Source organism: Ruditapes philippinarum, unplaced genomic scaffold (assembly GCF_026571515.1).
Source record: "Ruditapes philippinarum isolate M1 unplaced genomic scaffold, ASM2657151v2 ctg10787_1_1_1_1, whole genome shotgun sequence".
NCBI classification, from domain to species: Eukaryota; Metazoa; Mollusca; class Bivalvia; order Venerida; family Veneridae; genus Ruditapes; species Ruditapes philippinarum.
Genome location: NW_026855515.1, coordinates 1,332 through 28,343, shown reverse-complemented (window position 1 = coordinate 28,343; position 27,012 = coordinate 1,332). Strand labels below are relative to the sequence as shown.

General features: G+C 28.5%; 1 protein-coding gene across 1 annotated transcript; it reads right to left on the bottom strand.

Annotated features, from left to right (window-relative positions):
* Positions 1-210: 210 nt before the first annotated feature.
* On the bottom strand, positions 211-12,825 carry LOC132743597 (centrosomal protein of 162 kDa-like; the record flags this gene model as incomplete). Its single annotated transcript, XM_060732128.1, has 12 exons — positions 12,695-12,825; positions 12,146-12,255; positions 11,556-11,610; positions 10,886-10,925; positions 10,337-10,383; positions 7,763-7,848; positions 6,146-6,340; positions 4,018-4,054; positions 3,381-3,539; positions 2,245-2,409; positions 1,735-1,839; positions 211-524 (listed from the first exon to the last, which is right to left on the bottom strand). Coding segments are annotated over exons 5-12 (1,080 nt in total), but the record flags the coding sequence as incomplete, so codon positions are not given.
* Between the last annotated feature and the right edge of the window lie 14,187 nt (positions 12,826-27,012).

Genomic DNA, 27,012 nt, shown 5'->3' with positions numbered 1-27,012 from the left:
TATCTAAAAATCATTTTCTAAAATCAGTAAATCAGTTCCTTAAATACATGTATAGTTTTAATACAATGCTTATGTAAGTATTTGCGTATGTGTAGATGTTCTAAATAGTATCACCACAATATACAGTGATAAATAGCAAAAATATCTTCAAAAAAAAAAAAAATCTTTTGATTTCTAATGAAACAATCAGTTAACATAGCAAACACTAACTGTGCACTTCACAACTAATTCATGATCACTTTTTCCAAATATCAGTTTCTCAAAGAAGAAAAAGATTTTCAAAAATATGAAGTAAATATTTACCACTTCTATCACGGGCCTATACATCTCAGTATCTTCAGTATGGGAGGTATCAAACCCTCCCTTCATTGAGCTATCACCTCCCCTATGTGAGCTATCACCACGATGGGAACTATCACCCCGCTGTGAGTAGTCCTGCTCCACTGGGAAGGGTCGGGCAGGTGAGAGGTTGAAACCCCGAAGTTCCTCTGCATCTATGTCTACATGTTTCTGTCTTTCAATAACTAAAATATCATTAAGTTATGACTAATAATATATCATAGGAATAATAATACAAAACAAGATATTATAAAATAAGAATAATAATAGAAATAGAAATTCTATGAAGTTTTCAATGCATACAATGCCTTAGTAATTAGATTGAAAGAAAATGATTTGATTTCATTGTGATAACCCTCAATAAACCAATTTTACCAATCTTTCAAAATTTACAAGCTTCATCAATTTTCTAGCTTTACCAACATACCCATTTACCAGCCCTATCAATTTACCAACATACCCATTTACAAGCCCTATCAATTTACCAAGTATACCCATTTACCAGCCCTATCAATTTACCAACATACCAATTTACTAGCCCTATCAATTTTATAGGGAAGTTACAAGTTACTACATTTTAGGTCAGACACTATTTTTTATGTAATCACACTTTGTTTTTCATCATAAATGAAAATTTAGAACAAAAGTTCTAAGAGAGCAATGTGAAACTTTTTAGCTTCCAAGATTTTAACAGTCACTTACAAGACTTTTGGCTTTACAAAGTTTCACAGCATTCTAGGTTAAAATAAGTCTGTCAACCATATTAACATACAACATGTACATGTAACTGTTGTATATGACAAAGATATTAGCTTAACACTTAACTTGCTTAAATTCTTAAATGGGCTTCAATTTTTTAACTGTTCATTATCAATTTGAGAAAATCAAATTGCATTTTAAAGTGGTCAACAATAAGTATTAATAAAGACACTCCTCTGAGTTTCAAAAGCCAAAAAAAAAAAAATTTAAATTTACTACATAAATCAGCAAAATCACAATATCACAAAAGATAATCAAGAGATATACTCAGTTTAATTTGAAAATCCTATTTGTGTGCTATTCTTAGCCTGATTTAAGTGAAAAGCATTGCAACGCTTTCCAATTTGGATATTTTTGCAAAATACGAAAAATTATTCTGGAAAAATAGACAGAGTGAACCAGCCGAAATTTTGTACACAGGATATGGTTCTAGACCTGCATCAAATGAAACATTAATCTCTATTATTTTTGACGTCCCTTATATCAAATAACCTCATAACGGAGAGAATTTCTAAATAACCTCAGTGGAGTCCCATTAAGCCTGGTTAGACTGCACAAAGCTGGCTTAATTGACTCTTTTCTTAACCTTTCCAGCTGGTTAAGTGTTACTCATAAAATGATATAAACATCATGTACCTTTTGGACTCTTTCTGGAATCTGGTGAGGATTGGTCATCACGGCCAGCTTTAATCTGTAAATCTTCTAACTCTTTCATTATCTCAGCCACATTTCTTTGTTTTCCTTTAATTTGAAATCATAAAGGTATAGAAATGTTAGTAAATTAGACATCAATAATATCAATTTAACTAAATTTGGAGTGGATGCTTTATAACTTAAGTGTGCCTCTCATGTTATGTCTTTTGCATTATAAGATGCATATTTGAGAGTAAATTAATATGAATTAACAGCTTTCTTATCATAAATGATTGAATAATCTGGAAAAAATATTGATAAAAATGGTAACAAAATTTCAAAATATCTAAACGCTGTATATCCTTAAGAATAATGCTTTTCTTCTTCTTCTTTTTTTTTTTTTTGTTGGATTTACATGCAACACTGCAATAGTTAAGTAACCAAAATAGAATATGAACATTTCATCTTCAAACAAGTATTTTGTATTAAATATCAACGATTCAAATATATTACCATCAGTGGTACTCAGTAGCTTCTTGACAAGATCCTCGGTCCCTTTGTCTCCCTGCGAGGACAGATCCAGCATGCTGTCATTACCTATGGTAGCGGAGAGTCCAAGTTTCTCTAGTGCATTGTGGAGTGCCTCGATCTCCTGACTCGTGTTTGTACCTATCATACCTACATGTATATAATAAAGTTTTCATGAATCAATACCACACTAATTATCTAAAATGGACTTGACAATCAATCAATATGGACAAAAACAAATCTAGACAAAATCATTTAACATTATTTGGGACTATTTCAAAATATTTACTGATTGAATAGCAAACAGTGCTGCGCAGACCAAGTTTCGGCAGCAAGGATGTGACGGCTAATATTGGTCTAACTGGTTGCGTGGGTAAAATCTGTTACTGCCTGCAGGCCAAGGATTAGGACATAAAAAATTTATTTCAACATTGTGTTTTAGCTCCCACACACACTGGATACTTAAGAATTTATGTGTAATGAACTTTACAATTAAAAACGGGCCTTTTTTTGTTTTGTTTTTTTGTTTGTTTTGTTCAGTTCTAAGTTACATCAACACTGTAAAGATCATACAGAGAAGTTTAATCTTTACATGTCGAGGAAGGCCTCTAGTGTACCCTTATACATTATTTTGGAGGCAAAACAAACATCGAACATCTTACTTGAACCATCAACCATCAACCTTCCTAAAGCAAGCTGGAAAGTCATTTGGCTACAAAGGCCATAAGAACTTTCATTTGTTCATTGTTAACTTAATGGAAATCAAAATCAAAGATTTTTTCAATGCAAAGCAAAGAGAAGACTGTCAATTTTTAAGCAATAAAATTAATGTTTACTAAACAATATTATGTTTCACACAAAATGTGCATTTTGTATGGTACTGCTTAGTTGCTTTGGATTTTACGTCTCACCAACACAGTAAAGGTCAAATGGCAACTTTTCAGCGTTACTGCTTGAGGAAGACTGAAGGTGCCCTTTTGTGCATTATTTCAGGCGGGATAGTGCCCCTGAATAGAACCACATATGTTCCGTAAGCTAGCTGGATAGCTTTCTCACATGAATAATGCTTCAAAGGGTTCACCCTTCTTCTAGATTTTTATATAAGTAAATGTTAAACAAACCTGTAACAGTTTTAAGAGTTTCAGGGCCACTATGACTTGGTCTGAAGTTGTCTACATGTTGATCCTCATCCTCCTCCAGCACATCTCTCATTGTACCCTTCCCCACCTGAGGGGAAGTTGTTGTGTTCATGGTAGATTCCAAAGAATCCATTAGGGAAACTGAAATAAAACTTGTCTTTCAGTCCGAGGAAATGAAATCCATAATATAACAATAGAACAAGTTTACCGATCAATAGAATTTATCTGCAAGGCTATGAAGTAATTTATATCTTAAAACTGAAATATTCTATAACATGCTTCATCACAATCAACTTTTATAACATTTATGAAGTTGCAAAAAAGATTGAAAGAATTCTTAAGTCTCAACCTGCTGAAATTTTTTAATGGACTTGTCAAACTTCCAGTTATCATTTTTGGGAAGATTAATATGATAAAAAAATTTATAAAACAAACCACCAAACATCACTACATTTATGACCATGAATCTATTTAGAATGATAAGTTTTAAACTTATTTTTTGTTAAAATAAACAGAAACAAAAAAGTGTTAATTTAATGTCAATACAGAGGAAACCAATGAAAACTTTTCTCAAATCAAGTTTTTTTGTTAAATATCAGGACAAAACAAAAATACTAACCTTTAGACAACATGCTTGGTTTTTGCTCAGAATGTTCCTGAAAATGCAGAGATATTGTTTCAATAATGGCTTTCGAACTTCTGAACATGTTAAGTTTAAACATAACAAGAGAACTTTGGTAAAGTAAAACATTTAACAATAAAAATGAAACATTAAACAATAAAAACTAGAACTATCACTAAATGTGATTAATACCCCCCACAAGACTGCTTCGGAAATGAGGATGTTACTAGTAACAGAATACCTTGTAAAAGAATTGAAATATAGAGTTATGGTTGTGGGCAATTAAAGATAGTTGTGGTTCTTGTATATTGCATTTCCTTTCAATGTGGTTGGCCATTGATGAAGTTTTATTGAATTACTCTGTAATAAGTCCAGAAAGACAAAGAAAAGGAACAAAGGGCAATAACTCTATAAATACTGAAGATGTAGTTATAGTTCTTGTGCACTGCACTTCCTCTTTTTGTGCTTGACCATTGTATGAAGTTGTTTTGAATTTCAACCAGTATGTTTTAAGTTATGCTCCAGACAAGGAAAAGTATCGGCAGTAACTCTGTATTTTGTCAAAATGGAGTTATGGCTCTTATGCACTGCACTTCCTTTTAATGTCCTTGACAACTGTATGAAGTTGTATTGAATTCCAAACAGTAGTTTTCAAGTTATGCTCTGGACAAGGAAAAGTAACAAAGGGCAATAACTCTGTAATTAGTCAAGATGGAGTTATGGTTCTTGTGCACTGCACTTCCTCTCAATGTGCTTGACCATTGTATGAAGTTATATTGAATTCCAACCATTAGTCTAAGTTATGCTCCGGAAAAAAAAGCAATGGAAAAGTAACAAAGGGCAGTCACTCTGTATTAGTCAAGATGGAGTTATGGTTCTTGTGCACTGCACTTCCTCTCAATGTGCTTGACCATTGTATGAAGTTTATAATGAATTCCAACAATTAGTCTTCAAGTTATACTCCGGACAAAAGAAAGCAATGGAAAAGTAACAAAGGGCAATAACTCTGTAATTACTTTAGATAGAGTTATGGTTCTTATGCACTGCACTTCTCCTTACTGTGTTTGACAATTGTATGAAGTTGTTTTGAATTCCAACCAGTAATTTTCAAGTTATGCCCCGGACAAGGAAAAGTAACAAAGGGCAATAACTCTGTAATTAGTCAAGATAGAGTTATGGTTCTTGTGCACTGCACTTCCTCTCAATGAGCTTGACCATTGTATGTAGTTATATTGAATTCCAACCATTAGTCTTCAAGTTATGGTCCGGACAAAAGAAAGCAATGGAAAAGTAACAAAGGGCAATAACTCTGTAATTATTTTAGATAGAGTTATGGTTCTTGTGCACTGCACTTCCCCTTATTGTGTTTGACAATTGTATGAAGTTGTTTTGAATTCCAACCAGTAGTGTCCAAGTTATGCCCCGGACAAGGAAAAGTAACAAAGGGCAATAACTCTGTCTGTAATTAGTCAAGATAGAGTTATGGTTCTTGTGCACTGCACTTCCTCTCAATGTGCTTGACCATTGTATGTAGTTATATTGAATTCCAACCATTAGTCTTCAAGTTATGGTCCGGACAAAAGAAAGCAATGGAAAAGTAACAAAGGGCAATAACTCTGTAATTACTTTAGATAGAGTTATGGTTCTTGTGCACTGCACTTCCCCTTATTGTGTTTGACAATTGTATGAAGTTGTTTTGAATTCCAACCAGTAGTGTTCAAGTTATGCCCCGGACAAGGAAAAGTAACAAAGGGCAATAACTCTGTAATTAGTCAAGATAGAGTTATGGTTCTTGTGCACTGCACTTCCTCTCAATGTGCTTGACCATTGTATGTAGTTATATTGAATTCCAACCATTAGTCTTCAAGTTATGGTCCGGACAAGGAAAATGCAACGGACGTCTGGACCGACCGACCGACCGACCGACCGACCAACCGACCACCGGGTGACTCCTATATACCCCCCCAAACTTCGTTTTTGGGGGTATAATAAGTGATTCGTTTACAAGCATATACAATTGTATATACATGTACATCTAAGGTTAGCTTAAACTGAAGATTTTATTTAGAAACATTATCTATAAAAAATTTCAACTAAAATGTAAAAGACACAGATGTAAAATTACCCGTTCTGATTGTATTTCATGGCCGGTCTCGGGACGTGGTGGCACATCTTCCACTTCGTCCTCCATGTCCTGTAGTGCGGCCAATGTTGCTGCCGTCCTAGCAGCGCCCTCTGGTGACATTGTGTTAGCTGTAGCACTGAGGTCACGATTTAACCTTCCATAGTCTATTGTACCATCAGCATTCTTCTCAAGATCCTAAATTATAATGATTCAAATATTAATGTTTTTTTGTTGTTTTTCTATACTTTTGGGCCAGTCTTTTCAGAAAAGTTAGTTATATCAAACCCTATGAAGATGAAAGGAATGATTGACCTTGATTTGCACTGGTTAAAATTGTTTGTCTATTATTTTGCCAAGTTCTTTATATAAATTTCTTAGAGTGGTGGCATGGCCAAGTTGTTACCTAGCGGACTAGTAATCCAAGGATTGCTGACCGCGCAAGTTCAAACCCTGTCAGGAGCAAGCCGTTGTTTCCTTGAGCAAGAAACTTTACATTCATTGCTTAGTACTGGTTGGTTTGAAAAGTGTTTCAATAAGCTTATAGCTTCCAACACAATCAAACTAAAATAAATTCATATATTAAACTTTATAACACTGCACATTTGTAACGTCATTTTTCATTGGATAATGATTATCGTGATGTTAAAATAGTTTTATATACACGGCTGCTGTCGATTCACAAAGAAATCTTACTTTTTTTCTCTAAAAATGATGCTTGCTGTATTATAAATTTGTTATAAAGATTGTTGACAGGTTATATGGCCGTATATAAATAGCTGTTTGCAATATTACCCTCGCCTAAAGGCTCGGGTTATATTTACAAATAGCCGTTTATATAGGGCCATATAACCTGTCAATGATCTTTATAACTAATAATATAAATTACTTGAAAAAAAACAAAAAAACATACAGATGTAGGAAGATTGACTTTAAGACAAATTAAAACAAGTGTTTAGCATACTATTTAAGCTTATCAATCCAAGTAATAATCACAAACTGCTCTCACTAAAGTATTTTTCTCAGCTTCAAGTCTAAGTCATACTATTGTTGAGATTTTAAGCACAGAAATGAAACCAAGATACATGTATAAGAACTCATTCACAGTACATGTATATTAAACTGATAACAACTGGTAGAAAATCTGTTTACATCTTCATACCTAAGATTTACATCTTCATACCAAAGTAACTAAATTAAAAGAGCATGCATGAAAGCATCAATTTACATTCTCAAAATACAGTTGAATGTTTTGGTAATCTTTAACTTTGTCTAAGGTGATTCTGTCTTTATATATAAGCAAGATATAACAGTAAGAATATGAACTGTACAACTTTTAAAAGATTTAGTCTCATTAATGATTCAGTTTCATCAGGAATAGCTTTACACCCTTTAAAATATTAGCCTGCTGGCAGGAAACAAAATCTACCCAGGTGACCAGTACAGACCAAGATCAGCCATTGCAGCATCTTATCACAGTCTGCACTGTTTGATATTCAGTCAGTATGTATTTTGAAATTATCCCTAAAAAATCTGATTGGTTTTGTCTACACTGAAAGATGGGTAGGCCAATTTAAGAAATTTAGTAGGTAAGGGTAGATTTTAATACAATAAGCATACCCTGAAGAACTTCTCTTTATCTGCCATTTCATCAAGAGTGTCCATACCAAGTTTGTTTCCTGAGTCACGTTCATTGAGCAAATCTTCTGTAATAAAAATTCATACGTTGAAGATGAGTATCACTTTATATGTGTATGCAGTTTACAAATGCAGTACCTAAACAAATGATACATTTGTATTATGTTACACCCTCTGTGTTCAAATTTACAGATCTGCTTTCAATGCAATATAAAACTGTTTTAATGAAGTTAACAAAATATATCCAAGAATCTTTATCGTTTAGAAACACAATCCTTAACTCTTAACATAATTGAATTGTTATTATCTTCTTGCATGAAGTTTGTCCTCTTAAATCATTGTTCATTTATTTTAAAAAGTTGTTTATAATTTGTATGTTTTCATATGCCATGTGACTATGTTTAATCAAATCTTTGTTAACAAGATGATGTACATTTGTTTAAGTCTGTAAATAAAATGCTGTGCTGTTCTTCATGTAATAAATGTTCATACAATTTACATTGCTACTGAAATACAAGCAGTATTTGTCTTTAAATGCTGAAAACAAGTAAAATTTTACGTTGATATAACTTACAACCATCCAAATGTACTATGTACAATCTTTTCTCTCTTATAGAATGAACATCATAAATATATAGATAACATTTGTCTGTTTCAGGCTAGGGTTACGATATATAATGAATAAAGTTATATGCTACAAAACAAGAGCTGTCGGAAGGACAGCACGCTCGACTATTCTAAGTGCTTGATAGTAAAAGAGCCTTGATAATGTTAAATTTTTTAAGATCACAAAAGGTCTAATTTTTTTTTAATAAATTCATGTTATAGGCCTTAGAGAGAGTCTAATTATACAGTATTGGCTTGACTATTCGTAAGGTAATGTCACAAGGTTGTTTTATTGAGTATAATAATACTTAATTAAGATGTTTAATCAAGTAAATCACTGCTTTATTATTATGAATGCATAAAATTGTCCCAAAAAAGGCACAAACCCTTCAGTAGTAATTGAGATAACACTCAGCTTACAAGCAAAACTTTACCATGAATTTCTAAGTTGAAAAAGGGAGAAAAATCAGCCTAAATGCAAGATAGAATTATGGATCTTTGTCAGTGACCTACAATTATGACCCTAAATGCATATGTGAAGTTTTAAATAAATATCTTTAATAGTTATTGAGATATGTAAAAACTTGCATGTTAACATTAACCAAGAGACTAAGTAGAAAAGGGGATATGAATCAGCCTTAATGCAAGATAGAGTTATGAAACTTGGTCAGTGACATACAATTATGACCCTCCAATTATGACCCTAAGTGCATGTGTAAACATTCAAGTAAATATCTTTGAAGACCTTTAACCTTTAACCAAAATTTCTAAGTTTCAAAGGGGCAAATAATTCTTCAAATTTTGCAGGCAGAGTTATGCAATTTTGCAAACTGATGTACATTGTTACTATAAAAAAGTATTTTAAATTTCAATTGAATATCTCAAGTAATAATTGAGATATTTGACTTTACAAAAAACTTTAACCAACGCAGACGCCGACGCGGACGCCGACGCCGACGCCGACGCCGGGGCGACTACAATAGCTCTCATATTCTTCGAATAGTCGAGCTATTCAAGTTCAACATTCAAGTAAATATCTTTGAAGACCTTTAACCTTTAACCAAAATTTCTAAGTTTCAAAGGGGCAAATAATTCTTCAAATTTTGCAGGCAGAGTTATGCAATTTTGCAAACTGATGTACATTGTTACTATAAAAAAGTATTTTAAATTTCAATTGAATATCTCAAGCAATAATTGAGATATTTGACTTTACAAAAGAACTTTAACCAAAATTTTCTAAGTTCCAAAGGGGCATAATTCTGTCAATATTGTAGGCAGAGTTATCCAACTTGTCAATCTGATGTACCTTGTTACTATAAATAAGTATTGTAAGTTTCAATTGAATATCTCAAGCAATAGTTGAGATATTTGACTTTACAAAAAACTTTAACCAAAATTTCTAAGTTAAAAAAGGGGCATAATTCTGTCAATATTGTAGACAGAGTTATCTCACTTGTCAATCTGATGTACCTTGTTACTATAAATAAGTATCGTAAGTTTCAATTGAATATCTCAAGTAATTATTGAGATATTTGACTTTACAAAAAACTTTAACCAAAATTTCTAAGTTAAAAAGGGGCATAATTCTGTCAATATTGTAGGCAGAGTTATCCAACTTGTCAATCTGATGTACCTTGTTACTATAAATAAGTATTGTAAGTTTCAATTGAATATCTCAAGTAATTATTGAGATATTTGACTTTACAAAAAACTTTAACCAACGCAGACGCCGACGCGGACGCCGACGCCGACGCCGGGGCGACTACAATAGCTCTCATATTCTTCGAATAGTCGAGCTAAAAATGAAAAACATATAAATTGTGTAGATACAAACACAGATACAAACAGTAAAACAATGACAAAACAACAAAAGGCTAACTAAGGCTATGCAGTGACATCAATCAAACTTCAGTTTCTTAACTCTAATTATTACATATAGAATCTCTTTACCTGTATTGATACTGTCCATACTGTCCTCTGGTATATGAACTCTTGGTCTATAAAACAAAATGTATAAAAACCATTATTGAACCAATTTATACATGTAAAAAAAACACTCCTTGAGAGTCAATATATAAACAAGAGCTGTCTTAACTGTTTTCAATGCTCAATAGTTAAACAAGAACCAGAATAAAGGTGTATAATTCTGTTTAATGCCAAGGTAAAGTAATGGTTTCAATTATGATTAAAAAGACATGTGAAGTATCTTATAAAAAGATGTTGTTACTTGTGTTGCTTTTTTCTTTTTCTATACTCCTTAGTTTCATATGTCTGTTTTTTATAAACCCATATCATTAAATGTATGAAATTTTGCATGTAAAGAGGAAATTTATTGAATTTACATATGTAAAGATTTTAAATTTTACTGAAGTATTTTGCACACTTTTGGAACAAACTATGTATGTATATTTTAAATGCCTAAAAATAAGGACACTTCTTCCCATATCATTAAAATATGTATATCCTGTTTTAAAAGTTTATTCAACTTTTACAAATTACCTATAAACATGTCCATGGTCTTCTTCAGATCTTTCTGAAACTAAAACAAAAACAGCAACTTTATAACAACCATTCAAAGACTAGGTATATAAATAAATATTTGTATTAAATCATATTAAAATTTGCCTGTGAAACTGATTTTATATGATAGCAATTATTAACAAATTGTTGATATTATAAGCGATATTGACACCATCAAAATTAATACAGAAATGTTATCTATATACTGATTTCTATTATGAAGACTTTATTTGTTAACTTATACAACACAAGTAATTAGATTTAGTTGTATCAAGGTCTTTAGGTACATCTATACTATTAAGGCCACTAGTTTTGTTGTAAACTATTCAGGTTTTACATTTACTTGCGGAGAAAGACCCCTGTGCCAAAAAATTTTATAAAAAAAAAAGCAATACACAAGCCCTCTAAAAAATTGATGGACAATATGTAAAACTAAATTCCAAAATGTAGCAAAATAAAATGTTTGGTATATAACTCTCTAACCGAAGAGCTCTATAAAAACTTTTTTTAAAACTATTCCTTTTAATTCAAAGAAATAGGTTTGTCAACTACTTCTTCAAAGTGTTGTGTTTATAGGACTCTGCCACCTAGAGGACACCCTACATATTTGGGTTGTTTTTTTTTTAACGAAATTCAAGCCACCACTTACTATCATCTAAACTGTCTTTACTTATAGAAACCTCAGGTTTTCCACGAGCTTTAACCTGTAATAAAAGGTATATCTTTAAATACATTTAGCAAGTTGAAGGATTATTTAATAATATGATAATATTATTACAAATTCAATATAAATAACAAATTGAAACATTACTTTGTATTAAAGCTGAATGCCTCCAGATGAGCCAAAATAGTTAAAGAAAATCAATCTTGAGAAAACTGGACTGAGATTTGAAGAAATGTAAATAGATTCAAGATAAAAGTACATGATTGTAATAAAATTTCAATGTTATGTGCAATAAGTGACCGATTTTGCCATTTTTTTCACCATATTTCTACGGTGTTACTAAAGCAGTAAGCGTTATTTTACATATTTAAATCTCTTTCTGGTAAATTACATTATTGTATGTGCAGTTTGAAATGTGTAATTTATTTTCTTTGTTCACTTCACAATATTTTAATTTTAACACAATGAAAATTAGCAGGAATCAGGAGGTGTGCTTCTGTAACTGTCTTATAAGTCAAATACACACACTTCGGGAAGAACATAAAATGATGAAAACAATCATAAACTGAACTTACATCTTTCCTAGCTTTTGCCTTAGGGGCAGCTTTGGCATCAGGTTTCTTGCTTTCTTTACCTCCATTTTCTGAAGTCTTCTTCTTCAAGAAGCTACGACTAGCTCCCAGACCTATTAAAATTTACACAACAAAGGTCAATTTTTAATAAAGTCATCATGAAAAATTACTAAAAGGAATTCATTTGTGGTATTTTAAATGTGTTTTTGAAGGACTACTGAAAGAAATGGAGCTGAATTACAGGGTTGATATTAAGAACTTATAGCATGAGTTATTACAAATAACATACAAAATCAGAGTGTTACAATTAATCAGTGTTCAAGAGAAGCTTAAAATCAAGACTTAAAATCATTATATCATAATCATAACATCTAAGACTGACTTTGTAACTTCACAGGTTGTTTTTTTTTTCATAATATAAAATTTGTCAACTTTTTCATAATATCTATTTCTGTAAATTTTGTCAAACAAAATATTTTCATGCACTCATGAAGGAAAAAATCTACACAATTTAAAAGTAAAGATTTAGACTTTTTGTGTTATTAATCATACCTGGTTGGTCATCATCGTCGTCATCATCAACATCCCACCAAGGTTTGTTTTCTTTTTTTGGTGGCTCGAGGTACTTGTTTATATTAGCAGAATTTATAGAATCCTCTGATGATATGGACTAAAACAATAAAACACAACATGACATGATTATGATGATAAATACATACAAGATTGGATAAAAATGTGTCGTCCATTGCTGCTTTCTTTCTTTTCACTTTTAAAACAGCCTTCAGCTTTTCTAACAGTAAAACCTTAAATATGTAATTTTAAGATTAAACCTTTAAAGGTCAAATCAAAAGAATTAAGGTGGAAAGATGCAGACTACAAAATACATAATTTTTATTAAACAACAAGGAAACCCTCTAATCTACTGGACCACTCTCTACATTTAAATAAGTAAAGCGGACAATTGTTTCCTATCTGTTTTTACAAAGAACATCACTGACATGTTATAAATAGCTCTCGGGACGCTGTTTTAAAAAAGGCTGAACAGTAATATGATGCACTTTTCTAAAATAAAGTTACTGAAATACTTAGTTTGAAACAACACAGAATTGTTTTTCTAACAGAAAATAAAAGCTAAAGGTAGGGAATGGTGGTAGAGCCCATGGAAAGGGCAGCAGCCACATACTGACTGGAACAAGATACCATATGACAACTCTGCAAACTTCAAGGCTCTTACATATTCTAATCATTGAAGATTACATCAAACATAAAGAAATATTGTCAACTTATGTAGGAAATTCATGCAATAATCAAATTGTTGGCTTCATATTTATTTTTTCTACAATATAAACATGCTCTTAGTTCCAATATTACAACAAAAAACATTGACCATTATTCTGCTGAATGTGTGTAAAGGATTTGTCCAGCTTTTATTTAGAACAGTCTCTATTTAAACCATTCAATTTTAAGGGATTTCAATATCAAAATACAAAAATTAATCTACAAACAGGATAGGCCCCCCCTGGTCCAAATGCCCCGGAAGTGGGCAGGCTAAATCTTTGGCTCACTTATAATGGGTTGCAAAAAGGATAATCATTTTTTAGTTCCCGGGGCAGGAAAAAAGGGGGTAAAACTAGTGCTTATCCCCTAATCAGTTTATTTTTATTTAATCATCCCAGAAGATTTAGTATAAAAGGGTTTCCCTTTTAAAAAATTTTTTTACAACTTTAAACCATCTTTGCAAAAAAACGCTTTCAAATGCCGATCAAAAATTTTTTAAGATGTTCCCCTTTTATTATTGCGATCATTTTCTCCCGGGAAATTTTGTTTCCTTCAAGTTTTCTAGTTTTGGAAAAAATAATTTTTTGCTAAATGTGATAGAGTATTCGCCTTATTTTAAATACCTAATAAATCCCTAATATGCTATCTAGAATAAAAGCACTTAAAAATTTTAACAAATGTAAAAAAAATTGGACAAGGGGTTTTTCCCCCAAACTTCAAAATATTTTTTCAAACAGAAATTGGGTTTTAAAAGGGAAACCATGTTAATAATGTTTTTACTTTTAAATTTCAAAAATTCAATTCAGGGTTTCAAAAAAAAAAACCCCAATTTTTTCCCTTGGTTATAAATTTTTAAAAAATTTTTAATTTTCCAACTTTTTAGGGGCCGGGGGCCCCAATTTTTCCAAATTTTGTTGGGGGTTTTCCAAATCAAAAATATTTTTATTTTAATTTTCCCTAATATCCTAAATGGGGTTTTTTTATTTAAAGGGCTCATTTTGCCCCTGTCCCCAAGTAGGTTGGGGGAGTTTTTCCCTTTTCCCGGTTTATGTTTAAATTTGGGCCCTACTTAAAAATTTAGGAGTATTTATTGAAAATTTTCGGGGGTATTTTAATTTATTTGTTTTGATATCGATTCAAATATGCTTTTTTGTTTTGGACCTTTTTAAACTGGGGGTTTGGGAAAAAAAATTATTTTTTTCAATAAAGCCAAAAACCAAAAAAATTAATAAAAATTCCCTATAAAAAAAGGGTTAAAAAAAAAGGGCCCTTTTGGTAAACCAATTAAAAAAGGGTTTTTTTTGGGGTTTTTTTTAAATTTAAAACCAAAGGGAAAAAAAAAATTTTTATTTTTTTTTATTTTTTTTTTTGGGTAAATTTTAAATTTTAAAAATTTTTTTTTTTAAAAAATGGGAAAAATTTTTTTTAAATAAAACCCCAAAAACCCCAACTAAAAAAAAAGGGAAAAAAATTTTTAAAGGGGTTTTTCCCCGGGTTTAAATTAAAAATAAAAACCGGTTGGGGGTTTGGCACTAATTTTTTTATGTTTAAATTAGAAAAATTTTTTAAATTTTAAATCCCAAGAAATTTTAATTTAAATTTCCCTTTTTAAACCCTAATTTTTTTGTAAAAAAAATTTTTCCCAAACTTTTAAAATTTTTTCGTTTTTGCCCTTAGGGTTTTTGGTTTTTTTTTTTTGTAAAAAACAACTTCCTTTTTTTTAATTTTCAACCCCCTTCCAACGTTTTTTTTCCGGGTTTTAAAAATTTCCCCCCAAGGTTTTCCCACTTTTGGGAAAAGCCCCTATTTCCCCCCCCTTCCCCTTTCCCAAACATTTCCCCCAAAAGGGGCCGGGGAAAGGTTTTAAACCCTTTTTAAAGTAAAAAATTTAAATTTTAATTTTGAAAAATAAAAAAAAAGGGGTATCGTTTTTATTTAAAATAAATTTTTTAAATTTTAAAAATTTTGATTTAAAAAAAAGGGAAATAAAATTTTTTCCCCCTTTTAAAATTTTTTTCATTTTTAGAATTTTTTGGGTTTTTTTTAAAAAAACCCTTTTTAATTAAAATGACTTTAAAATAATTTAAATTTTCCGAGTTTTTTTTAAATTTTTCGAAAAATTCGGGGCGGTTTACGGTAGGGGTTTTTTGGGGGTTGAAAAATAGGGGCCCAAAAAAAAAATTTGAAAACAGGCAAAAAAATCGGGGCATGTTTAAAAAAAAATTTGGGGCCAAAATGTCTTTTTTTCCCATGTGAAAAAAAAAATTGAAAATTTTAAAATTTGTGTTTTTTTTTGGGTTTCATTACGGGGGGGCTGTTTAAAAATTTAATTTTTTAATCCTATCCCCCTTCTTTTCTAAAACCCTTCGCCCCATTACAAAATTTTTGATTTTTTAAAAATTAAAATTTAAAATTAAAATTGATTTTTTTAATTTTTGATAAACGGGTTTTTTTTTTATATTATGTTTTTTTTTTTTTTTTTTAAAATTTATGTAACTTTGATTTTTTTTTGTTGCTAAAAAAAATAAAAAAAAATGTATTTTTCCGGTTTATAAATGTTTTAAAATACTAATATTTCTCCCAAATTTTTTTTAAAAAGTAAAATATAAAAAATTTTAAGAAAATAAAATTAAAATTTGGGGGTGGGCCCCGGGGGGGGGGGTTTTTCCCCCAAATGGGAACCTGGGGAAAATTTGAAAAAAATAAAGGTTTTTAAAATGGGGGGGTTTTTTTTTCCTTGTTTTTTCTACCCGGTTTTTTTGGACCTTTTTTTGATGGTTTTACGGGGGTTAGAAATTTGGGCGGGGGCTTTTTAAAATTTAAAATTTTCCCTTTTTATTAAAATTAAGCTTTTTTAAAATTTAAAACCAGAAACCCAAAAACCCAAGGGGTTTTGGCGGTTTGAAAAAAAAAAAATTTTTAAACCCCTTTGAAAAATTTTAACTAAAAATTTTCCTGGGTAAAATGGGGGGGGGGGGGGGGGCGGTTTTTTTCCCCAAAGAAAAGGGGAATATTAAAATATTCCCTTTTTTCTATTTTTAAAAAAAAAAATTTTCCCCAAAAACACAAAATTTAAAATAAGTTTTTTTTTTTTCCATCAATAAATTTTAAATTTTTTAGATACAAAAATTTTAAAAGGGCCCCATTTACAATTTAAATTTAAAATTTAAAAAATTCGGCTTACAAAAAAAAAATAAAAGAAAATCCCCCCAATTTTTTCATTTGTTTTTTTAAATCTAGTTTTTAAAAAACCGTTTTTCCTTTTTAATAAAATCTTTTTTTGAAACCCCCCCCACCCCTTTTTAAATTTAAAAATAGAAAATTTTTTCCCCAAACCCCCTTAAAAGGCAAAAAAAATTTAAAAACAAAAAAAGTAAAAATTTTGAAAAAGTTCCATTTTTCCCAAACTATTTTGTAAACCCTTTTTTAAATTTAAATTAAAAACCCCTTTTGGGAAAGTAAAAAAAAGAAATTTGAAAAAATTAGGGCATTTTTAATTTTTGAATTTCTTTTTCAAAAGGTTGATAAGAAAAACTTTTTCCAAACCCCCCCCCCCCCCCCCCGGGGGGTTTAAAAAGGGAAAATAAAACAGAAATTTTAATTTTTTTTGGATAAGGGAGTACACAAACACCCCAAAAAAAAGTTTAAAAACTGAAAAAAAAAAATTTTTTCCCCCCCCAGGGGTAAAGGAAATTTTTTTGGGCCAAACCCTTGGGAAAAGGGGGGGTTTAAAACCCCTAAAGGGGCCCGGGCCCTAAAAACTCCGCCCCATTTAAAAAGAAACAGGGGGTTTTTTAATGAAAAAAAAAAAATACCTTAAATATTTTTTTTTTAAAATTTTCGGGGACAAATTTTTTATTTATTTTAAAAAAAAGTAGGGGCCGATAAAAAATTTGGGGGGAAAAAGGTTTTTAACTTTTTTTAAAAATTTTTTTTAGATAAAAACGGGGCCCACAGTTTTTTTTTCTTATTTTAAAAAAATTTTAAAATTAATAGCCCAGCGAAAAAATTCCCCTATATAATTTTAAATGCCCCCCAAAAAATATTTTTTTTTTAATCCCAAAGTTTGGGTTTTTTAGCATAAAAAAAAAAAATTTCTTTTTAAACCCCATTTTAAAATTTTATTTTTCCCTTTTTTTAAAAAATTAAAAAAGGGTTTTTCTTTTTTTTAACATGTTTTTGGGTTTTTAAAAAGTAAAAAATACTTTTTTTCTAAAAATTAAAATTTTCTTTAATTTTTTTTAAAAAATTTTTTGCTTGCCCAATCTAAAAAAATTTAAAAACTTTTAAAAAGACAAAATTTTTAAAAAAAGTTTTTTTTTAAGATAATTTTTTTTCCTTTGGAATTTTAAAACATTTTTTAAACAAATTTAAAGCCCCTTTTCTTTCCCCTTTCCCTTTTTTAAGGGGAAACGTCCCTTTTTCAAATAAAAGGGTTTGGGGGCCCCAAAAAAAAAATAAAAAATGATTTTAGTGCAATTTTAAATAAATTTTTGCCGAAAAACCCAATATTTTAAAAAATGGGAGAAATTAAAATTTTTTCCCCGGGGGCCCGAAAAAAAAATAAAAACTTTTTTTTTTTGTAAAATAACCAACCCCCTTTTCCCCAAATAAAAAATTAAATAAAATTTCCTTTTTTAAAAAAAATTCCCTTTAAGGAAAAAAAAAAACATTTTTTTAAAAGGAAGGGTATAAAATTTTTTTTTACCCTTATTTTGAAAAATATTTTTTTGTGCAAAAAATTTTAAAATTTAAAAATTTTTTTAAAAATATGCCCCTTTTCCAGTTTTTTTTAGGGGGTTTAAAAAAAATTTCCTTTAAAAACAATAAAAACCCCCAAGTTAAAACAAAATTTCCAAAAGTTTTACAAACCAAAATTTTTTTTCCCCCCGTTTTTTTTTTGGGAAAAAAATTTCAAAAAAACCCTTTTCAAAAAAATTTGAAAGTTTTTTTTTTTAATATTTTTTTAAAAGGAAAAGGAAAGGAAATTTTTTGGAAAAACTATGTTTTTTAAAAATTTTAAAAATTGAAGGGGAAAAAATATTCCCCCGGTTTTTAATTTTTTTTTTGGCTTTCCCCAAAAAATTTTTGGAAGGAAAGGGGTAAAAAAAAATCCCCAATAAATTTTTTAAAGTTTAAAATTTATTAATGCAAAAAAATAATTTTTTAAATTTAACCCGCAAAAAATTTTGCCAAACCCAAAGTTTATTACATTTAAATAATTTTTTAAATTTTGAAAAATTAAAAACCTTTAATTTTTTTTTAAAAATTTTTTAAAAAAATTTTAAATTAAAATTTCCCTTTTTCCCTTTCCCTTTTAGTAAAAATTTCCCGGCATCAACCCCTTTTCACCCCAAATTTTTAAAGAAAATTTCCCCCATTTTTTAGCTAAAGAAAAAAATTTGGGAAAAAAAAAGAATTTTTTTTGCAAAAAAATTTTTTTCCCCTTCCCAAAGTTAGAAAAACATTTCCCAAAAAATTTTTAAGTTGAAAAAAAAATTTTTAAAACCCAAAATTTTTTTAAAAAGGTTTCGTTTAAAAAACCCAAATTTCTTTTCTTTTCTTTTTTTTATATTAAAAATTTCGGAATAAAATTTTTTTCGGGGGGAAAATTTAAAAAAAGGTTTTTTTTAGTTTAAAAAACCCCGTTTTTTGGGCAAAATTTAAAAAAAAAATCCCAAATTTTGGGGTTTTAAAATTTTTTGGGAAAATCAAATTTTAATTGTTACTTTTAAATAATGAAATTTTAATTTAAAAACCTTTAATTTTTTTAAAAAAATTTTTTTTGAAATTTTTAAATCATTTCCCCTTCCTTAAGCAAATTTTTTTGGAAATAAAACCTTTTCCCCACCCAAATTTTTTTTTTTACAAAAATTATTTAAAATTTTTGACAAAAAAAATTGTTTTGTTTTTCCAACCCCTTTGGAAAAAAAGGGCCCTTTTTTTTAAATCCTTTTAAATTTCTTTTTCTAAAAAGCATTTTTCATATAAAACTCGGGAAAAGGCCCCAAAAACTTTTTCCCTTTTAAAATTAAAACACTTTTTTTATTTTTTAAAAATAAATTCCCTTTTTTAAAAAAAATTTTGCAAGGGAATTAAAAATTTTTGTCCCAATATTTTTTTATGAAAAGTAAAAAAATTTTTAAAATTTGGGGGTTAAAAAAGTAAAAGGGAAACTGTAAAAAAGGGCCCAATTTTAAAATTTTTTTAAACGGGAAATTAAAAAAATTGGAAAAAAAAAAATCGAAAAATTTTAAAACCAAAAAAAATCGCAAAAAAAAATTCCCAATTAAACCCTTTTTTAAAATTTGAAAAAAATTTATCCAATTCCAAAAAAAATTTTTTAAGGGGTTTTAAGGGTTTTTTTTGCCTAAAAATTTATAATAAAATTTTAATAATTTTTTTGAAATTAAATTTAAAATAAAAAACCTTAATTTTTTAAAAAAATCTTTTTAAATCAAATCATTTTTTTTTAAAATTTTCCTAAAAAGGGGGAAATTTTTTCGGAAATAAAATTTTTAAACCCGTTTTTTGCCCAACTTTTTGATTAATTTCCATGTTTTAAATAAATTCATTTGAAGGGGAAAAAAGGGTTTAATTTTTTTTAAAAAAAATTTTCGTTGGGCTTTTTTCCAATAAATATCCCCAAGGGAAAGGCCCTAACTTTTTTTCTTAAATTTTGGAAACAAAATTTTTAAAGGGGCCCCACAAGGGAACTCCGGGCATCAACCCTTTTCACCCCGAAAATTTAAAAGTTTTTTTAACCCAAATCCCCCTTCAAATCCCAAAAAAAAAAATTTTGGGTTAAAATTTTTTGTTTTTAAATTTAAAAGGGAAAAATTTTAAAAAAAGGCCCCCATTTTAAAAGATTTTTTTAAAAAACCGGGAAAAATTGAGGGAAAAAATTAAAACAAAAAAATATCAAAAAAAATAATTTAAAAAAAAAAACGGGGAAATAAACCCCTTTTCAGAAAAAAAATTTTATTTTTTGCTAAAATTAAATTTTTTTAAGGGGGTTTAAAAGGGCTTTTTTTTGGGCCAAAATCAAAAATTTAAAATAAATTTTTAAAAAAAATTTTTTGATTTTAAATTTAATTTTTAACCAAAATGTTTGCCCCAACCCTTTTTTAAAAACCCTTAAATCTTTCTTTTATTTTTATAGTAAAAATTTTCCCAACAAAAACCCTTTTTCGGGCCAAAATTTTGGGCCCCCCACACACTTAATTTAAAAATTTTTCCCAACTTTTAAGCGTTTTCAACCCAAAATTTTTAAGGGAAAAGGGGTTTTCATAACCCCTTTTAAATAACCCCCAAAAGAAAAATTTTTTTTAAATATAAAACACGGGGTTAAGGGGCAAAACTCCTACGGGGGAAAATTAAAACCAATTTTTTTTATTTTTAAATTAAACAAAAATTTCCCCCTCAAAGGAAAAATCTCCCCCTTTTTCGGGGCCAAATTTTTTTAAATTAAAAAGGCAAATAAATTTAAATTCAAAAAAGAAAAGGGGAAAATTTTTTAAATTTTAATGTTTTTAATTTAAAAAGGGGGAACTTTTTTGGGAAAAGGGGCCATTTTTTCCCGGTTTTGGTTTAAAAAAAACCGGGAAATGGTGGAAAAAAAAAAACCAAAAAACCCAAATATTAAAAAAAAAAAGGGGTTAAAAAAAACGGGCCCCAAAAAACCCTTTTCAAAAAATTAAAATTTTTAATCCCATAAAAATAAATTTTTTAAATTTTAAAGGGTTTTTGAAATATTTTAAACCTAGTAAAAAGTAATTAAAAAACCATTTTTAAAAAAATTTTCCCCAAAATTTTGAAAAACCAAAAACCTAATTTTTAAAAAAATCTTTTTAAAAATTCTAATTTTTTTCCCCTTTTTTCCCTTTTATCGAAAAATTGGGCCCCATAAACCCTTTTTTCACCAAAATTTTGAACAATATAAATTTTTTTTTAAACAAAAAAATTAAGGGTTTTGTTTTTAAATCATACTTTTAAATTTAAAAAAAAGGGGAATTTAAAATAATTTTTTTTAAAATTTAAACACCCCCGGAAAAGGGAACAAAAGGGTTGAAAAATTTGAAAAAATTTTTTTCCCATAAATCTCATTTTTTTCCCTTGGGTTTAAGATTTTTTGCATAAACCCTTTTTCACCCCAAATTTTAAAAATTTTAATTACCCAAAATCGTTTTTGGGGGTTTAAAGAAAAAAAAATTTGGGGGAAATTTAAAATGTTTTTTTAAGCCCAAAATTTGGAAACTTTTTTTGGAAAAAGGGTTTTCTTTTTAAAATTTGTTTTTAAACCGGGAAATGACGAAAAATGAAAGAAAAATTTTCCCCAAGAAATTTTGGTTTTCGAAAAACGGGCATAAACCCCTTTCCTAAGAAAAAATTTAAAATTTTTGCATCAAAAAAAATGTTAAGGGAATTTAATTTTCCAAATTTCAAAAAGATTAAAATAAAATTTAAAAAAAGGGTTTTTAAAATTTTTAAATTAAAACCCAACCCAAAAATTTTTTCAAAAAGAATTGCCCCTTAAAAACCCCTAATCATTTTTTTTTCTTATTTGGAAAATTTTCCGGCATAAAAACCCTTTTTAAAAACCCAAAATTAAAAAATTTTAATTCCCAAAAACCCCCCTTGGGCCCAAACCCAAAAAAATTTTTCTAAAATTTTTTCCCCAAATTTAAAATTCGCCCAAATATAAATTATATACGGGTTAAACAATTTCAAAAAAAAACCTAAAAAAATTTTTTTAAAATTCTTTTAAAAATCAAAACCCCAATTTTTTCATCTTTTATAGGGGGGAAAATTTTCGGAAATTAAAAACCCTTTTCCCCAACCCCGTTTTTTGCCCCCAAATATAAAAATTATTTTTGGGAAAAATTTTAGCTGCTTTTCATACCAAAAAAAATGGAAAAGGGTTTTAAAAAATTTAAATCTTTTTAAAATTTTTTTTAACTCAGGTTAAAAAAAACTAACTAAAAATGAATAAAATTGAGTTTAATTGTTCATCATCTCTTTTTTTTCCCTTTTTTTAAAAAAAAAAATCTGAAATAAAACCTTTTTTCACCCGAAAAAAAATAAGTAAAATGGGCAAAATTCGTTTCCCAGGAAAAAGAAAAAAAAATAAAAATTTTAATGTTTTTTTAAATTAAAAATTAAAAAACTGTTTTTTTAAAAAAGGGGGCCCCTTTTTTAATTTTGCCCCTTTTCCCAAATTTGACAAAAAAATAAAATAGAACAATATTGCAAGAAAGGGGTTGGGAAAAATTTCCCAAAAAAACCCTTTTTAAAATAAATTTTTTTAATTGCATCAAAAAAATTTTTTTAAAAGGGGAAAATATTTCCCAAAATTCAGAAAGTTTTTAAAATAAAATTTTAAAAAATTGGTTTTAAAAATTTTGGAATTTTCCCCAAGGGCTTTTTTTTTAAAAATTTGGTTTAAAATTTTCAAATTTCTTTTTTTAAATTTTTTCAAAATTAGTGATTTTTTCCGGAAAATAAACCCTTTTTTTCCAGCCAAATTTTATAAGTTTTAACCAAAAATTCGTTTTTTAAAGGCCCCAAAAATAAAAAATTGTAAAAAAAAATGTGCTACAAAAATTTTGCTTTTTTTAAATTATATTCGGGTTAAAAAAAGGGGTTTCAAAAAAAAATCTAAAAAATAATTTTTAAGTTTCCGTTTTGAAATTTTTTAAACCTTTTTCTAAATTTTTTCCTATAGGTGAAAATTTTGGGGAAATCAACCCTTTTTTAGCCAAATTTGTCCCAAATATAAAATATTTTTTTGTAAAGAAAATTAGCTCCTTTTTAAATAAATCCCTTTTAAAAATAAAAAAAGGGCCTTTAAATTATCTTTTTAAATTTTTTTAACCCATAAAGGTTCCCCTAAATTTTAAAAATTAAATTTGGGAAAAAATTTTTTTTTAAACCCAATCGAAAAAAATTTCTGAAATAAACCCTTTTTTCACCCAAAATTTTATAAGTATTTAGCTATCGTTTTTAAAAGGGTAAAAAAAAAAAAAAATAGAAAAATTAAGGGGTTTTTTTTTCAAAGCCCAATTTTAAAAGGGTTTTTTTAAAAAAGGGCCCCTTTTTTTAGTTTTGGTCTTACCGGATAAACAAAAAAAATAAAAAGGGGAAAAAAAAATTTTGAAAAATAAAGGGTTTTTCGAAAAACTCCCATAAAACCTTTTTCCCAAAAAAAATTTTATTTTTGGGAAAAATCAAATAATGTTAATGTTTAATTTTCCCAAATCAGAGTTTTAAAAATTAAAATTTAAAATAAGGTTTTAAAAATTTTTAAATTACCCAACCCAAAATTTTCCTAAAAATTTTTTTTAAAAAATTCCTAACCCCTTTTTCTTTTTTTTCCCTGTAGGGGGAAAATTTGGGGATCAACCTTTTTTTCGCCCAAAAATTAAAAAAGAAATTTAACCAAAATCCCTTTCCGGCCAAAACCCTTAAAAAGAATTGAAAATGAATTTTTCCCAAAAAATTTTTTCCCCTTAAAATTAATTACATTTTAAACAATTTTTTAAAAAAAAAAAAATAAAAAACCAAAAAATTTTTTAAAAGAATTCCTTTTTAAAATCTTAACCCATTTTTTTTCATTTTTTTCAAAAAGTGGAAATTTCGGAAAATCAATTTTTTCGGGCCAAATTTGGGGTTTTACAATAAAAAATTAAAATTTTTGTAAAAAATTTTTAAATTCTCCCCTTTTTTTTAAATCTTTTGCTAATTATATACTGTTAAACAATGTTCAAAATAAATCTAAACATAATTTTTAAGATTCGTTTGAAATCTAACCATTTCTCATCTTTCTATAGTGAAATTTCGGCATCAACCTTTTCAGCCGATTTGTCACAATATGATATATTTTGTAGAGAAATTAGCTGCTTTAATCATACATTGAATGGAAAAGGGCTTTATTATCTGTTAAATTTTTAACATCAGGTATGACTAACTGTTGAATGAATTGAGATATGTTCATCATCTCACTTTTCTTGTTGAGAAAATCTGCATCAACCTTTTCAGCCGAATTATAAGTATATAGCATATCGCTTCAGGTAAAGTAAAAAAATAGTAATTATGTGTTTCAAGTCAATTGAACTGTTGTGAAAAAGGTCATTTTAGATTGTCTTTACCGAATGACGAAAAATGATAGAACAATATTGCAAGTAATGGTTCGAAAACTGCATCAACCTTCTCAGATGATTTATTATTGCATCAAATAATGTTAAGGAATATTTGCCAATCAGAGATATAATACAATTTAATAATGGTGAAGTTGAATTATCCAAGCATAATTTCTAAGAATTGTCTGAAATCTAATCATTTTTTAAATTTCTATAGTGATATTTCGGCATCAACCTTTTCAGCCGAATTATAAGTATTTACCATATCGCTTCAGGCAAAATAGAGAAATTGTAATGAATGTGCTACAATATTCGCTTATAAATTATATACAGTTAAACAATGTTCAAAATAAATCTAAACATAATTTTTAAGATTCGTTTGAAATCTAACCATTTCTCATCTTTCTATAGTGAAATTTCGGCATCAACCTTTTCAGCCGATTTGTCACAATATGATATATTTTGTAGAGAAATTAGCTGCTTTAATCATACATTGAATGGAAAAGGGCTTTATTATCTGTTAAATTCTTAACATCAGGTAAGACTAACTGTTGAATGAATTGAGATATGTTCATCATCTCATTTTTCTTGTTGAGAAAATCTGCATCAACCTTTTCAGCCGAATTATAAGTATATAGCATATCGCTTCAGGTAAAGTAAAAAAATTGTAATTATGTGTTTTAAGTCAATTGAACTGTTGTGAAAAAGGTCATTTTAGATTGTCTTTACCGGATGACGAAAAATGATAGAACAATATTGCAAGTAATGGTTCGAAAACTGCATCAACCTTCTCAGATGATTTATTATTGCATCAAATAATGTTAAGGAATATTTGCCAATCAGAGATATAATACAATTTAATAATGGTGAAGTTGAATTATCCAAGCATAATTTCTAAGAATTGTCTGAAATCTAATCATTTCTTTTATTTCTATAGTGATATTTCGGCATCAACCTTTTCAGCCGAATTATAAGTATTTACCATATCGCTTCAGGCAAACTAGAGAAATTGTAATGAATGTGCTAAAATGTTCACTTATAAATTATATACAGTTTAACTATGTTCAAAATAAATCTAAACATAATTTTTAAGATTCGTTTGAAATCTAACCATTTCTCACCATTATATAGTGAAATTTCGGCATCAACCTTTTCAGCCGAATTTATTTAGTATTTATTTAGTATATCGCTCAAGGCAAAGTAGAAAAATAGTAATAATTGTGTTAAAAATATTTGCCTATCAAATGTATGATACAGTTAAATAATGTTTAAATTGAATAATCAAAACATACTGTTTAATAATCATTTAAAATATAGTCAATTCTTTTCTTTCTTTAGTGGAATTTCGGCATCAACCTTTTCAGCCGATTTGTACAGAAATTAGCTATACAATCATACATTTAATGGAAAAGGGCTTAATAATCTGATTAATTCTGAGCATTGTTCATATCATATATACTCAGGTAAGGCGAACTTCACTGTGAATTAACACATTTTTATTATCACAATGATTCCTGTTGTGAAAATCTGCATCAACCTTTTCAGCCGAATTATTTAGTAAATAGCATATCGCTCCGACAGGCAAAGAAGAGAATTGTAAGTATGTGTTAAGTCATTTAAATTTTAGTCATTAATTGTATGTTCAATTAACACTCACGTTAGACTATTTAAAAAGATATGAAAATTTTTCTTCAATTTGTAAGTTATCCTGAGAAATTGTACGTCAACCTTTTCAGTCGATTTTTTTACTTTAATATCTAGATCTACTGCATAAAAGTTTTCTGAGTTAGCTATAGGTGTTTAATTAATCGCATAGTTTAATAATGTTTAAGCTCAATTATCCATAGATCTATAGATACTGGCACTTAAAATATGTATATATGTATATTTCAAGTCCAAGATCTATATAAAATCTAAAAATTGCTTAGAAAATTTAATATTTTTTCTTATTTTTTTTGGTGAAATATCGGCATCAACCTTTTCAGTCGATTTGATACAATTGCTTTAATATGGTGCTTTGGTTCATTCAGTTACACTGGTTAGTTAATACAGAATTACAAAATTTGCCCCCCCCCCCCCAAAAAAAAAAAAAACAACAAAAAAAAACGTTTCGTGCCAATAAAATCGATCTATGCTCAAATGCAGATCGGACTGTATATAAATACAGTGATTCTGTTTTTCACCATTTTATTTTTTTAATATCGCTTCTATCCTGTTGAATCCTTTTGTACAGTAAAATATTACTCAATGCTTTATATTAATGGTTTATTAATGAATAACTTCCTTTATTATCGAGTAATTTAATCTAGTTTCTTTACAACACCGAATTACAACACCCGTGTTCAAAGTAAAACAGTAAAGAGTTAAACGTAAGGCGGAGTTAAATTGATCATGCTGAGAAGGTTGATAGCGTTTTTATCTGAGTGAGTTGATATAAAGTTTTAACCGTGTTCC